Below are 15234 nucleotides of genomic sequence, written 5' to 3' on the forward strand. Positions count from 1 at the left end.
CCCGCACCGGCCTAGGACACCAAGACCTCTGGCTTCACCTGCATCTTTTCCCAGCCTGCCTGGGGGACAGAACAGGCCTGGTTTTGACACCCTGTGAACCCAGGGCATCTCCTTACCTGTGAGGCAGGAGGCGGTACTGAGCGTCACCCAGGCAGAAACCCTCCCTCGGGACCCCTTGGCCAGGCCTTGTGGCACCATCGCCAGGAGGCAGACTGTGGGCATCACCGTGCTCGTCTTACAGACAAAACTGAGGCCCAGAGAGATCTCGCAGTGAGGTGGGGGCCAAGCCCCAGCTCAGCCACCGCCCTCTCCTCTTCGCCTGCCACCTAGGGGCTAGTGGCCGACCCCCGTGGCCCAGGGAGTCTCCTTACCTGGGCCCCGTGGCCTGCTCCCTAACCGCATGCCGCCTGCCTGCGGGGGTCCTCGGCGGGCCCGGATGAGAAGCTGTGCTGTGGGAGGGAGGCCCAGCCCACCACACTGACCGCCCGGGGCCCCATGCATATTTAATGAGTTCTATTATTCCTGTTTTGTCACTGGAAAGGAGCCTGAACAGCTGACAGAGGAGCCAAGAACAGCCAAGAGCCAAGCAGTGGCTCACGCTCCAGCCTGGTGCCTGGACCCTGGGGCCTCCCTGCCCCTCTGCCAGGCAGCATCACAAAGCCCGTTACCCTTTGCCCCAACAAGGTACACCTCCACCAGGAAGCCATCTCTGAGGAAGCCTTGGCCTGAGGTTCAGATCGCAGTGCCGCACTTACAAGCTGTGTGGCCGAGGCCCGCACCCTGCCCGCTGAGGCATATGTGTCCACTCTCCCCTGGGACCTTCCTAGAGGTGCTGCCCACCTCAGCAGCCAGCCGTGGGAGTCGCCACACCTACAGCCCTGGCCAGCCCTCCGGGGCACAGCCCACCCTGGAAGACCCTGTACCCCAGTTTGGGCCTGCTCCCCTGGAGCCCAGGCCTCACCCCCCACCCCCACCCAATCACTAGGCTCCCTGCTGCCCCAACCCAACCTGGCACCGAGTTCCTCCAACTTACAAAACTGTCCTCAGGGAACAGGAATTGCCTTCATCCTTTATTTCAGGAAGGGGAGCTGAGACGGGGGACTTAGAAAACCCAGAGTCCAGACCGCAAAGCCCCCACCCCAGCTGTCTGCACAGGGTCTCGGTGCCGGGCTTTGTACCAGGCAACGGCTGCTCTGAGAGAGGGCAGCCCTTCTGGACCTTTAAGGCCCCGGACCCCTGGCTTCCATCGTGGGGCAGACTCAGGGCAGGGGCGTTAGGGGTTTCTGTCCTGGGAGGCCCCCTCCCTGAGAACCAGAGAAGCTGGCCGGAGCTGAGGGGACCCCACAGTAACTACTGCCTCCCAGGGCGCAGGCAGGCCCAGCTCCGAGCATGCCCTCTGCGCGGGGCCGCGGCCGCGGGTCGGTGGGCAACTTGATCCCTCGGTGCCCATGGGGGCAGGGGCCAACCCAGCCCGTGCCCCCAGCCCGTCCTGCTGACCCAGCACACTCTTCATCATCTGCCCACTGAAGAGACTTCTGGACACAGCAGAGACTTGAGAGCCCCCTTCCTGGGATGTATTTGTATCTTCCCGGTTTGGACTCCAGGGGGCGCAGGGCGGGGGCGCTACTTCTTCACGATCTGGATGACATCCTCGTGCTCCATGGTGTGTGTCAGGCCCACCCGCTGCGGGCTGTACTTGGTGCTGGTGCCCTGGGTGGGGAGCAGGACACGGGCTGCATCAGCCTCTGCACGCACCCGGCAGGAGCTTCCCGGGAGCAGGGCAGGGGTCCCAGCACCAGCATAACAGCAGGGCTCTTCCAAAGTGGGAGGCCCATGTCCAGCCTGGGTCGGCCTACACACTTCACCCGCCCCCCACCTGAGACTCACCCACACCAGTGCGTACTTGAACTGGCTGGCGAGTGACCGGTGGATGCGGTGGCACTGGGGGATGGGAGAGAGTCGGGCAGTGAGATAAGGCTGCACCCAGCCCCGCAACCAGTTTGGCCCCACACCTGAGCCCTGGACACGTGCCAAGAAGCAGCCATTTCTCAGGCAGGCGCTCCGACGGCACCAGGGCTTGGCCACCATGCAGCCTTGAGCTCACGGCTGCAGGTGCTCTGACGCTCCCACTGCCCACCTCCAGGTCAACCAAGGGCTGTGAGCCCAGTTAGAATGTTCCTGCAGCCACCGGATGAAGGTCTGGACCTGGTGGGCAGTGGCCCTCCACCCGCCTTGCCGGAGCAGCAGCCCTGACAGGTGCTCCTCGGTGGGGCGAGGGTGGTTTTCAGGACCTGGAGTCCCTGCCCTGGTCGCTGCCTGTCACACCTCCCACCACAGCAGGTGTCAGCCTAGGGCCCGCTGGGGGCCAGGAGAGCGTCAGGGAGCCCCATTGGCTCACCACGTGCTCCACGGAGGCCCCTTTCCGGAGGATGATGGCGTCCGTGAAGTCCGGCCTCTCTGCACAGGGTTGGGGGGGGGGGTCGACCAGTCAGGGCCTACACTGCCATGCGGTTCCCTCCACAGGGAATGGAGCCCCACGCCGTCTCCTGACCCCCCCACTCCTTGGCACACCCCCTAAGAGCTCCGAGCAGTCTACAGCCTCGATGTGACACAGAAAACCAAAACACACCCAAGTGCAGGGTGCAGCCTGGGCAGCGCCGGCCGAAGGGGGCCAAAGGGCGGTCATGTTTCCTTCGGCCTCCCCAGGCTCAACCGCCAGGCCCCAGGGTGTGCTGCGTGCACAGAGGTGGGGGTATGGGGGCGGCTCCTGTGTTCCCAATTCCCTGAGGCCCTGCTGTGGGGTCTGTACCTCAGGGCAGCCCCTTACCCAGGCCTCCCCCGCCAGGGCGCCCCAACACCAGCCGCCCCAGGACTTGGCATCTCTGCTGTAAGGGCTCAGGCCAAGGTCTCTCCCGGGGTGGGGCGGGGGCAGTGCCGCCTCTGAGACGGGAGAAAAGCGCATCCTGTAAAGACTAGCCGGGCCGGGCCCACGGTGGGGAGCAGCTCGGCCCGCCCCTCGGCTGCGTGCTTCCCGACTCACGGCCTCTCTTCTTGGTGTAGATGCAGGTGAGGGCCAGGTACTCCCACAGCACCTCCAGCAGGTAGTCCAGGTTCAGCTTCATGCCGCAGCTGCTGGGAGGAGGGGGTGCTCAGGGGACCCCCACAGGCCCAGCCAGCACTGGGGGCACCAAACCCACAGCTCTGACGGCGGCCTCAGCCGCCAACACCTCCGCCCCCAACCACGGTCATGCCCGGCAGAGCTGGGCCGTCTCTCCCGCGCTCCGAGGAGGCCCACGGCATCTGTAACTGATGGGGCACCGTGAGGTGGGGCTTCCCTCCAGGCACCTGCCGTGAGGAGACGGGACCCTGGGCAGAGACGGATGACCCAGAGCAGCCCTCCCGAGCCAGCAGGGACCTCAGTGACGGAGTGGGCCAGTGTGGTCCTCTGCAGGTGTATCACCCTGAGCAGGGATCCCGAAACCCAGAGGAGGGAGCGTGAGAGGTGCAGGTGTGGCGTGTAGGTGCACTCGTGCCTGAGGACAGGGCCTGGGATGCCTGAGCAGGAGAGGGACCGAGCTGTCCCGCAGGAAGGACGCCCACTCTCTGCTGCTCTTTGGGGCAGCTGGCAACACCCAGGAAGTGGTCCTCGCACTCGGGCCAGGACCCTCCCCTACCTGGTCCTGGAGGTCTTGTCTCCTACAAGCCAAGCCTCACTGTGAGGTTACAGAGTGCCTGGGTGGCTAGGGAACCAGCGAGGTGGGGCCCAAAGCCAGGCTGCCCCAACAGAAGGACCCGCAGCGATGCTGGGACCTGAGCAACAGCTGTCGGCCAGAGCGCAGGCGGCTCCCCAGGACCCACCTGAAAACTTCAGTCCCTCCTCCCTCCTGGGTGTGGAGGCAAAGCCACATTTTCCTGCGTGTCAGGAGCAGCGGGCCGATGGCCTGGGACTCACTGGGGGTCTTCGCTTCACAACTAAGCCATGAAGCCCCTGACCATCCTCACCCACCTACCTCGGTGGATGCCCACCTGCCATCCGCCTGCCTGGCCAGCTCAGGGTGGGACCGGCCAAGGTCACCGGTAGCTACCAGGATGGCCTCCTCTGCCCTGGCCACGTGCAGGCCCTGCAGGGCCCAGGGCAGGGTGCTGGAGGCCTGCCGGATGGGCTGGTGCTCAGAGAGGGCAGCCAGGCGCCTACCTGATGACCACACTGTCGGGTTTCCGGGCCAGGCGGTCCACTTCTTCCATCGAGATCTGGTCGATTTTGTTATAAACCTGGGGGTGGAAAGGTGGAGGTGGGTGCTGGGGAAGGAAACGGACAGAGCAGGAAAAGGAACCCCACTGGAGTCTCAAGAATGGGGAGAGACTGAAGGGACCTGAGGCCCCCCGCCCCCCAGAGAGAGGCCAGACATGTCTGCGGGACTCGAGCAGCCCCTGGGCGGAGGGGAGCCTCTCTCCTGCCGGAGTCAGTCTGGGGCCAAAGCTCCCCCCCAACAGGGTGCCTGGGGGCTGGTGCCACTCACATACAAGCAGGGCATGTAAACCCGGTTGCCCACGATCACATCGATGAACTCGTCTGGGGAGCAGTCTTCGCGGAAGAGCACCTCGGCGTTGAAGATCTCTGAGGGCTCAGGTTAAGGGCGGCCCTACGCCTGCCTCCCTGCGCGCCCCCGCCCCCAGGAGGGCCTGACACAGCCCACCAGGAGACCCTGTGCCGCTCTCGGCTCTGCCTCCAGGACCCGGGACTCGCGGGCCCCTGATACTTCAGTGGCGCGCACAGGCCCCTGGTCCTCCCTGAGGCCTCTCCGGCCCAGGAGCCCTGAACTCGGCTGTGACGCCCGCCCTCTCATCTTCCTTCCAGACATGACCAGCTGCCACGGTGCCTGGACCTGGCAAGGAGCCAGGAGGCCACTGCTGAGTGCGAAGCTGCAGGACGGCCGCCCGGAGCTTGGCGAGCACAGGGCAGAGGGGCCAGGCCGTGTGAGCCGGCGCACTGTCGTGCTGTGCACGGAGCCGGGGTGGCCGGGCCGTCTGCGTCACCCCCCCCACCCACTGCCCGCCCGAGGGAAGGATACTGTACTCGTGCAGAATCAGCTGCACCAGCTTCTCGGAGCACTGGGTCAGCGTGACTGTCGAGTTAAAGGAGATGCCACCTCCCTTCTTGGGCTGGAGGGGGAGGGGCACTGCTGATGGGGCGGCAGCAACAGCCTCTGCCCCCACCAGTCCTGGGCTCCCGGCTGTGCCTGCCCGCCCCGAGCCGGAGCCTCACCTTGAAGTAGATGTTGGGCTTGTGCTTGTTGAGACGGATGCCCACCGACTCCAGCTCCTTCTCCAGCAGAGACCTGGGCGGAGCCCCATGGCCTTCGCAGGTGCCCAGGGCAGGAGGCGCAGCCCCAGGCGACACAGCGAGCCCCCCCACCGCCCCCCAGACAAAGACCGGCCCTTCCGCCCCGCTACGTCCCTTCCCAGTAGCCAAGGTCATCAAGGAGGAGCCTGGATCCTCTGCCTTGTGGGCAAAGCAGGCCTCTGGGCGGGTTCTGGGCAGTGGTGGGGGCACCTGGGGCTGCCACAGGCCAGGGCCAGACCCGGGACAACACAGCCCACCCCGCCTGACACCCTGGGCCAGACTCAAGCCTCTCAGAGAGAACGTTGCAGGCTGATTGCACATGGTTCAGCCTGTGGATGGTCCTGCCACGACTCCCGTGTGAGAGGGCCAAGTGCCTCTTGGACCACCCACCCAGAGCTCAGGGACACATGGACTGCAGCCAATGCCCCCACCACGCCCGGGGCCTCCCCAGACGCTCCGGCCTGCTCCGCCCCGCCGCAGACCTCTGCACCTCTCCCTTGGTAGCATCCAGCATCATGATGACCACGTCTGCTGTGCGTGCCACGGCGATCACCTGCCGGCCGCGGCCTTTCCCTGGTCAGGAGGGAGAGACATGCTTACACAGTGACATGGGCAGAACCGTGTGACCCCCTAGCCCATGGCACCCAGACTCCCGTCCCTTACAGACCCAAAATGGTCTCTGCCCACACAGTGAATTCCCTGGCATTTCTCTTTAACCCCCGTGCTGCATCCTCATGGAGATGTGTCTCAGGAGGAAATCCGACCACCACCTTGGGAGGAGTAGCGCCCCAACCCTCGCTGTGCAGCAGGCCCCCAGCTGAGGTTCCACCACCTCCTCACTCAACCCTTGGAGCTACACTGGGTGGTTGTGTTGTCACGCCCATTCCGTGCATGAGAAAACTGAGGCTTGGCTTAGAGACACTCAACCACGTGCCCAAGATCACAAAGCTACGTGGTTCCAGACATGACTTGCATGCCCTTCCTGGAGCAAGGGCTGCAGGGAGGAGGCAGCAGACAACGCAGCAGGAGGTGCCACAGGAGCTGCCACCAAGGTCAGACCCTGCCATTATATGACCAGAGAAGGCAGGCACCAGGCCAGGGTCACACGGCAAGACAGGGGCTGACGTTCCAGCACTAGACCCAGGCGGTATGTGTTTCTACCATGACCTGCCTCTCCTTCAGAGAACGAGGGGGTTGGACTCAGTGATCTCCAAGGGTCGGTGGCCTCCTGACTCTGCAGGGCCCCTATTCAAGTAGGCAGGACCTCGCCCTGATGAGGACAGTGGACAGCAGGCGCAGAGGGCAGATGGCACCAGATACCCAAGGAGGAGGCCGTGCTGCCCACAGCCAGAGGCGGGCTTTGACCCCAGCTCTGCCCTGACAGGTGAGAAGTCATTTAAGGCAGACGCTTCAGCTATCTGTCCCCCAGCTTCCTCCTGGCCTCAGTACTCCCCGAGTCAGCGAGCTGGCTGAGAATGAGTGAGAGGACAGTCAGCACAGAGCCAACGCCCGGCAGCTGCTGGGGACCCCAAGCTGGCAGCCATCTCTGGAGACACTGCGGGCGGCCACCTGCCCCCAGAAGCCACAGACATGTCCCATCCCAGAAAGCAGACTGAAAACGGAGGATGGAGCTCCAGACTAGGAGCACGGACTGAGCCAGGCCCTGACACGTCTGTCCCTGGCAGGGTCCCCCAGGGGTGCAGCGAGCCCACTGGCTGGACGGGGGAAGTCAAGCCTACCCGGGGAGCTGTGTGACCTTGGGCGAGTCACCCACCTCCTGGGTCTTAGCTCAAGGGCCAGAGGCCCTAAGTAACAGAGCACTGGGCACAGGGAGGGGACAAGCCCGCCCATCCTGTCAACCCTTGACAGCTGTCCAACACCTGGAGGTAGGGGTCTCCCACCCACCTGCTCCCACCTCTCACCTTGTGCTGCGCCTTCGATGATTCCAGGAAGATCCAGGAGCTGGATGTTGGCGCCTTTGTACTAGGATGCATGGGAGAGGAAGGTTAGGTGGGAGCTGGTCGGCTGGGAAGGGCCTGAAGCCGGGGCAGCCTCCAGGGCCAAGTCTGAGCCAGTCCCGCCCCAGCCAGGCACAGACCATGCCCGCCTGGGGGGGGCTCTCGAGTTTTCACGAACCCACACACCCAGCACTAATGGTGACGGCTCTTCACAAATAAACCCCTTCACCGCGGGAGGCCCCAGGCCCCAGGCCCCTGGCTGACCAAGGCTCCGAAGTTCACGGGAAAAGGAAGGCTGGCCAACCAGCCACGGGTGGCCCAAGCTGGGGTGGCGTGGGGCGGCCGGGCACAGCGGGCACAGACGGAGAGGCATGTGTGGCCTGACTCCCGGAACCAGCGAAGACCCCAGGCCTGGCCACTTCTCAGGCCCCGGCAGCCCCCGTCCCCAGAGCTGTCAGTGCTTGAGGGCAGAGCAGCTCGGCTGAGACCCCTCCTATACCGGCCCCCAGGCCCCACGGCATACACACCTACAGTCACACACGAGCCTCCTCCGTCCAAGATCCAGCAAACCCCGACTTACCTCAATGACCCCGGGTATACAGGTCAGGGTTGTGAATTCATAGGACGCGGCCTCGCTGGCGGTGGAGGTCATCAGACTCAGGAAGGTGGACTAGGAGAGGAGGAGGCCATTGCAGTGGGTCCCGCCCAGCCTCCGGGAGAAGCCGGGTGCTGGGAGACCCGCCTTGCCCCCGGCTGCCGTGTGAGGACAACAGCTGGCAGAGTCCGCGCTGGCCCGCCTGGAGGGTCGGACACCAGAGGGCCCTCTGTTCCCAAGGCCTCAGGCCTGTCTCGAGGGGGAGTGGGACCTGGTTTCTAAGGGGGCTCCACAGCTAAATCAGGGGAACCAACCCTCGCTCCACAAAACCCTGTGGACCCTCCTGGGCCCCAGAGAACCTGAAGCGGTGACAGCCCCCAGCACCCAAAGCTCCGCAGGGAAGGGCAGGGAGGTATGGACCCTCCAGCCTGAGACAGGGCGGGACAGGTGAGCGAGGCGGGGTTGTGGATGGGAGCGGGGCTGCGGCTCAGCCCCTGCTGGGGACCCTGGGCGAAATGCTCGGTGCTGAGTCTTGGGGTCCTGGTCCCAACCCCATGCAGCACAGGGACCAGTGACAGACGCTGTGGCCCTGGGACCAGCCAAGCAGCAGGCAGCGCTCCCCGTCATGGTTGGCAGGGGTCCTGAACCACAAGCCCCCTGGGCCTGCCCCTCACTGCAAGCAGGAGGCCAGGGCACATCTCACTCACATGTCCTTGGGCCAGAAACTCCCACCCAGGGGGCCTCCTGGACACCAAGGAAAGACAAAAACCTGGTGCAGAAGACAGGTATGGACAGGTGGGGCGGTGCTTAGGGCAATGGTTGCTGGAAGCCAACCTGGGGGACACCTGCCCAGCCCTGCAGGAGGGAGGCCTGGGCCCTCCTATGCTCAGAGAGCTCAGCTCCCAAAAGGGCCTGGACCCGCAAGGCACAGCCCATATAAGTCGAGGGGCTGCTCCCAACTGCCCAAGTGACAGGGTAACCTGGGGTGGGATCAGAACCCAAAGTATGAAAGCCTCGTGAGTCACCGGTAGAAACACGCAGTTCCATCAAAGGAACGAGAGGGGACAATCTCCCGTGCAGAACCCTGACATGGCGCTAACTCGCCCTGAACACGTGGGGGCCACACATAGTGACTTCCCTCCTGAGAGGTCAGGGTGGATGGGGAAGGACGCAGTGACTTCCTGGGGGAGCCTGCTAACACGACCGTGGTCAGGTGACCCAGGTCAGCACCCACAGTGGTCAGTCAGGTGCCCTGGAAGGGACAGGACAAAATGCCGCCCCCACTCCGAGGTCTTCCTCCCAAATCCACAAGCCCCATGGGACTGGGAGAAACAGCAGACTCACCCCAGCTGAGGGGCAGTGTACGGAACACCTGACCAGCACACCTCTAAACCACCAAAGCCCCAAACCACAGCGAGCCTCAGCAGTGGCCGCCGCCTCTGGGCCCTAAGGAGACACGGCCATGGAACGCAGCGTGGAGCCCTGGGGGGGTCCTGGCACACAGGAAGGCCGTCAGGGAAGACTAAGGAAACGTGAATAAAGTAGGGACCTTGTTGATAACAAATCTACACCGGCCCACCAGTGGTGACAGCACCCCCGCTGGTGCAGGATGCCAACAACAGACGTGGCATGAGGCACAGGAACACTGGACTATCTCTGCGACTTTTCCAAGACTATTCTAAAATTTAAAGTTTGTTCAAACAAAAAAAGCCAATCCCTTTTCTGCTCAAAACTTTGCCATGACGTTTCTTACTCCTCACATAGAAATTAGATCTGGACTTTGTACCAAGCTGGGAGGCTTACAGAAGCAACTTCTAGGAACCTGTGCAGAGGCCTCTGGTTCACTCTTCAAAGCCGAAGCCATGCGGCAGCCCACAGGCCACCCTCCCCCTGCTCCTCTGCCGCTCACTGGGCCCTACCTGGGCCCCTGCCCCAGTGTGCTCTGCTCGGGGCTCTGCTCACACCTGCTCGCACAGCAGCCTTCCTGCCACCCCAGCACCCCCCCCCAGGAGGTTCCCACCCCACCAGGTGTCTGCTCTCTTACCCTCCCACCCCCCCCCACCCACCAGGCCCAGGCAGGAGCTGTGTGAGCAGGAACAGAACCAACTGTCCCCGCATCCCGCGCGTGGCAGGTGCCTGGCACACATGCGCGCTCAGTTATTGTTTGTGCTCGAGGACAAAGACGAGTCAGAGGCCGAGTGGAGCCACTCCTGCTGGAGAGGCAACCACGCCCCCCATCAGGACGACGGGGGGTGCTGCCCCTGGAGCCAACGGAGGAAGTCAGTGAGGGGAGGCGCAGCCGTGTCTGAGCCCAGATGACCGCCCCCCAGGCCCGGGCTGCCCGTCACTGACCTTACCCACAGAAGGAAACCCGATCAGCGCCACGCGGGCATCGCCCGACTTCATGACGTCGAAGCCCTCGCCTTTGGACGAGGCTGACTTGGACGGCTCCAGGAGCTGGGCTCGGTACTTGGCGAGTTTCGCTTTCAGCAGGCCCAGGTGATACTCGGTGGCTAAAAGACAGAAAGCAAGACGGAAAGTAAGTGTCCAGGTGGTCGGGAGGGCCCCACAGGCAGCCGAATGCTGGGACCCCGCAACTGCCATCAAGATCAGGAGAGGAAAACACCACTGCTCTGCTTAAAACGCCCCCTGGCTTTTCAGTTCACTCAGAGCGAAGGCAGCTCCCCCTAGACCTCAAGACCCGCTGTCAGCAGTTCTCAGCAGGGTGGCCCCACTCCTGGGCTCATTCTGGGCAAGTTTCTGGAGTCGCTGTGCTGGGAAGCCCTCACTGGCACTTATCAGGCCGGGGCCAACGAAGCTGGCTGCCCCGTGAGGCGTGAGTCAGGCCAGCACAGCCGAGAACTGCGTGCTGCACAAGACTTTTCACATACGGAAGCCATCCACTGAGGGAACCGGGCGAGGATCTTGGGGGCCCGGAGCCTTCATTTTGTGTATTAACACAGGGCATTTCTACAGCATGGACACATGCTGACGCTTCCAGGAATGGAGCTACTGTGTATGGTAAGGGGATGTTTAGGGGGATGCTACGCCATGTTTTGTTTGAAACTTTACCTAGAGGGTCTCACCAACCCGAGACCCCAGGCTGCCAACAGTGTGACCTCTTGTAGGGACTTCGGTTACCAATGGCACTCATCTGCATTGGTCTGCATCGTGGCTGCCACATGCCCAGTGATTCTGCCCAGAGGTGCAAACATCTCACTGCTGGTCACTTCACTATATCCTGACTGTGCCCTGACATTTACATACTGAAATAAACCTTGTTTTAATTATAAATCACTCTCCATTCCTCCTCCTTTATGCTACTATTACAGCATCATATTGGTCCCCCCCCCCCAAATTCCTGCCTACAGAAGTCATACTCATGGTAGTGAGCTGCATTTCAGGGCAGTAATGGGGCAGGTACAAAATCCTGGCCACATAAGGCACTGTGGCCAGGTGACCAGGCTGTGGCCAGGTGACCAGGCTGCAGCCGTTCCTCCATCTCCCACTGCCCGCCCCGCGTAGAGCTTCATTTTGTTTCTCCAGAACATGCTGGTCCACTCTCGCCTCAGGACCTTTGCACTTGCTGTTCACACCATTTCAATCTTATCTTCCCAGAGCTGACTCCTTCTCAGCTCAACTATGGCCTCTTCAAAGAGGCCTCCCCTGCCCAATCGGGGAGTGGGGGGGGGGGATGTCAGGCAGAGATTAAGAGCCTGTGCTGGAATCCCACCCTGAAATTGCTGGCCATTTTAGTTTGGAAAAAGTTCCTTAACCTTCCTGTGCATCAGTTTCTTAATCTGCAAAACAGGGACGTTAACAGCAATAACCGTGTCAGCAGATTTCCGTCAGTACAGAAGACCACACACAATGACCAGCACAGAGTAAGACTCCAGAAGCCCACCCCTCCCCCTGCCCCTCGCTGCCTCATGGTCCGTTTACTGTCCTCGAAGCTCTCATCACTCTGACATTCCAGTTGACTCTGGTTCTAGGGTCACTGAGCATGGAAGGTGTACTGAGCCCCTCATGTGCCCAGCACCGTTGACCCTGGAACACAGGTCTGAAATGCGCAGGTCCACACACACACAGATTTTTTCAACAAATACTACAGCACCACACAGCCCGTGGACGTGGAACTACAGACATGGAGGGCTGGCTGTGGGACTCCGGCATCCACGGGTGTCAGTGTCTGCAGCAGATCCTGGAACCTATCCCCCTGGGATATTGAGGCTTGGCTGCATCTCGCTTCTTGGCTTCCCTCACTCCAACGGGGCAGGGTCCCCAGCATATGGTGTGGGGCTCAGGAAATGTTTTAGCGAGCAAATGAGTGAAGTGATGGCAGAGAGAAACGGTCAGGAATGGGCTCAGCGAGTCAGGTTCATGTGGTCCTTCCTGCCACCCCAGTGCATCAGCCTCAGCACCTCCGAAGGAAAGGACCAGGTCCTGATGCCCTCATCTCCTCTACAGCCCCTCCTCCACCAGCCACTGCTGGGCTCCCTGCTGCCTTGCTCGAGCCCTACCGGTGATGCTCCACAGGGCCGCCCGAGGGAATTTCTAACACAAAGCATGTTTCTTCTCTGATTAACACCCTCCACCAGCTCCTACTGCCCTTGTAATCCGAAGTTTAGATCTGATACTCCATTATGTGCCTCCTAGGTTGCACTGAGTGCTCACCGTGTGTCCAGTGCTTTGCAAACACCATCAGGTTTATCTCGGTTGTGAGCTACGATGGGACAGGGGATTATCATCCTCATCTGCAGGCAAGGACACTGAGGCTCAAAGAGGTGAGACACTTTCCAAGCTTTACAGCAGATAGGTCGTAGAGCCGCGGTCCAAACCCAGGGCCGCCAGACTCGAGTCCTGACTGCCTCCACACCACCTAGGGGTTCCGGGCTGCTGGTGAGGCTGTACCTGTGGGCGGTCTTCTCCTGGACCTCCCAGCGCAGAAAGCTAGAGCGCCCACTCCCCAGGCCCGGCCCCCAGGAGACCCAGGTTCCAACCCCGACCCCGCCTTTCTGGGTCAGATGCTTGCTCTGTGGGCTGGGGATTCTCTACTCGGCCCCGTGGCCTGGCCCTGAACCGACCTCTCAGGGTGGCCGCAATGAGGCGGGGCGTGGGGCCCGCATCCCGCCCCGCCCGCCGGCTCTCGGCCGCCCCCCGCCCGCTGCAGCCCCGGCCGGACAGGCTCCCCGCGTCACAGGCCCCGCCGGGCCGGCCCTCACCCTTGTTCTTCTGCGTGCGGGCGATCTCCTTCTCGATCTCGGAGATCTTCTCCAGGATCCCCATGGTGGCGGCGGCTGGCGCGCGCAGCGGCAGGACAGGCGGCGGCGGCGGCTCCGCGAACTCCGGCCCGTTGGCCGCAAGAGACCTGCGTGCGCCGGAAGCCCACGGAGAAAGGCGTCCCCGAGCGTCCGGCGCGCCAGGATTCAGAGTCCGGGTGGGCGACGTCGAGGGGAGTGCCAGACACTATTGGTTCCGCCCGCTGGGCCGGCGCGGCTGGGGACCGGGGAAGGGATGGGCCGGGGCGGGGCCAGGCTGGCGGGGCGGGGCCAGGGCGAAGATGGGCAGGAGTCGGGGCGTGGGGCTCTGAGCGGGAGTCTCCGGTGATGAGCTGGGGTGTTGATCGAGGGAAGCCCGGCGCAGCCCGTTTCGTGGGGGCAAAGAACGGGCTGAGCTGAAAGCCTGGGGGGTTATTTTGTGCACAGATTAAAAGCGGGTCCCCAGCTTAGACTTGCTACCTATCTATCACACGCCTCCTGATAGGTTGCAGTATAGACAGCATCTCCTACGAGGAATTCTTGACAAAAAATACTACAGCTGAGTGGAGACCCGAGAGGGAACAGCAGCCGAGTCTAGAAAGTGGTTCATGGCCTGTCATCAAAGTCGTCAGTGATGCAGGTGGAGTTGGAGGCTGCGGGGAGTTAAAGGCTCGAAGTTAAAGGATGTTAGATAGAACGTTATGGACTTTGCCTGGATTCTGGCTGAAAATTTAAAAAGCAGTTATAAGAAGACATTCTTAGGACAATTGTGGAAAATTTGACTTTGGATTGAATATTAGATATTAGAGTTACTATTAATTTTCTTGGGCATAATTATGTAGATTTTCTTTGTTCTTAGCAGCTGTACATGGTGGTATTCAGGTGCTGCCTTAGTCTGCTCAGGCTGCCACAACAAAATACCACACACTGGGTGTCTTAAACAACAGAATTTAATTTCCTCACCGTTCTGGAAGCTGGAAGTCCAAGAGCAAGTTCCAGGTTGGTTGGGTCTGGTGACAGCCCAATTCCTGCCTTACAGACTGCCGCCTTCTTTCTGAGTCCTTACATGCCCTTTCCTCGGTGACCGCTCAGGGAGGGAGACAGCAGAGGACTGCTCTCTGCTGTCTCTTCTTATAAAGGCACTGATCCAATTATAAAAACCCTACTTTAAAAAAAAAAAAGCAGGTCTTTTTTTTTTTTTTTTTGGTGGGGGGAGGCAATTAGGTTTATTTGTTTATTCTTAGAGGAGGTACTGGAGATTGAACCCAGGACCTAATGCATGCTAAGCGTGCGCTCTGCCACTTGAGCTATACCCTCCCCCCAGACCCTACTCTTCATTGCGGTGTTTTCATTGGTGTCTGCAGCTATCAAAACTCATCAAACTGTACGTCTGAAATATGTGTAGCTTACTGTACAGGAACCATACCATAATAAAGGTGTTAATAAGTAAAGAATAAATAAATACATAAAGAACCCTACTTAAAAAAAAATAAGTATAATTGATGTAGAATGTTGTTAGTTTCAGGTGTACAGCAGTGATTCAGTTATACACACATAGATTCGTTTCCATTAGAGGTTATTACAAGATATTGAATATAGTTCCCTGTACTGAACAGTGGGACCTTGTTGTTTATCTGCTTTATAAATAGTAGTGTGTATCTGTTAATCCCAAACTCCTAATTTGTCCCTCCCCCAACACCTTTTCCCTTTGGTAACCGTAAGTTTATCATGTCTGTGAGTCTCTTTCTGTTTCATGAACAGGTTCATTTGTATAATTTTTTTAGACCCCACATTCAAGTGATATTATATATTTGTCTTTCTCTGTCTGACTTACTTCATTTAGTGTGATAATCTCTAGGGCCATCCATGCTGCTACATAGGGCATTGTTCCATTCTTTTTTATGGCTGAGTAATATTCCATTGTATATAAATCACATCTTCATCCAGTCGTCTGTTGATGGACATTTAGGTTGTTTCCATGTCTTGGCTATTGTAAATAGTGCTGCTATGAACATTGGGATGCATGTACCTTTTTGAATTAGAGTTTTCATCTCTTCCAGATACATACCCAGGAGGGGG

The 15234-nt window shown here is 60.4% G+C and overlaps 1 protein-coding gene across 1 annotated transcript; it reads right to left on the reverse strand.

The window, feature by feature from the left end:
• Nucleotides 1-1057: 1057 nt before the first annotated feature.
• On the reverse strand, nucleotides 1058-13276 carry DRG2 (developmentally regulated GTP binding protein 2). The gene is made up of 13 exons (XM_031467466.2): nucleotides 13120-13276; nucleotides 10250-10410; nucleotides 7883-7972; nucleotides 7267-7327; nucleotides 5827-5917; nucleotides 5267-5339; nucleotides 5073-5163; nucleotides 4521-4618; nucleotides 4196-4272; nucleotides 3041-3129; nucleotides 2399-2457; nucleotides 1888-1941; nucleotides 1058-1710 (listed from the first exon to the last, which is right to left on the reverse strand). The coding sequence occupies exons 1-13, from the start codon at nucleotides 13181-13183 to the stop codon at nucleotides 1624-1626; spliced, it is 1095 nt and encodes a 364-aa protein (XP_031323326.1). The 5' UTR covers nucleotides 13184-13276; the 3' UTR covers nucleotides 1058-1623.
• Between the last annotated feature and the right edge of the window lie 1958 nt (nucleotides 13277-15234).

This window comes from Camelus dromedarius, chromosome 16 (genome assembly GCF_036321535.1).
Source record: "Camelus dromedarius isolate mCamDro1 chromosome 16, mCamDro1.pat, whole genome shotgun sequence".
Taxonomy (NCBI): Eukaryota; Metazoa; Chordata; class Mammalia; order Artiodactyla; family Camelidae; genus Camelus; species Camelus dromedarius.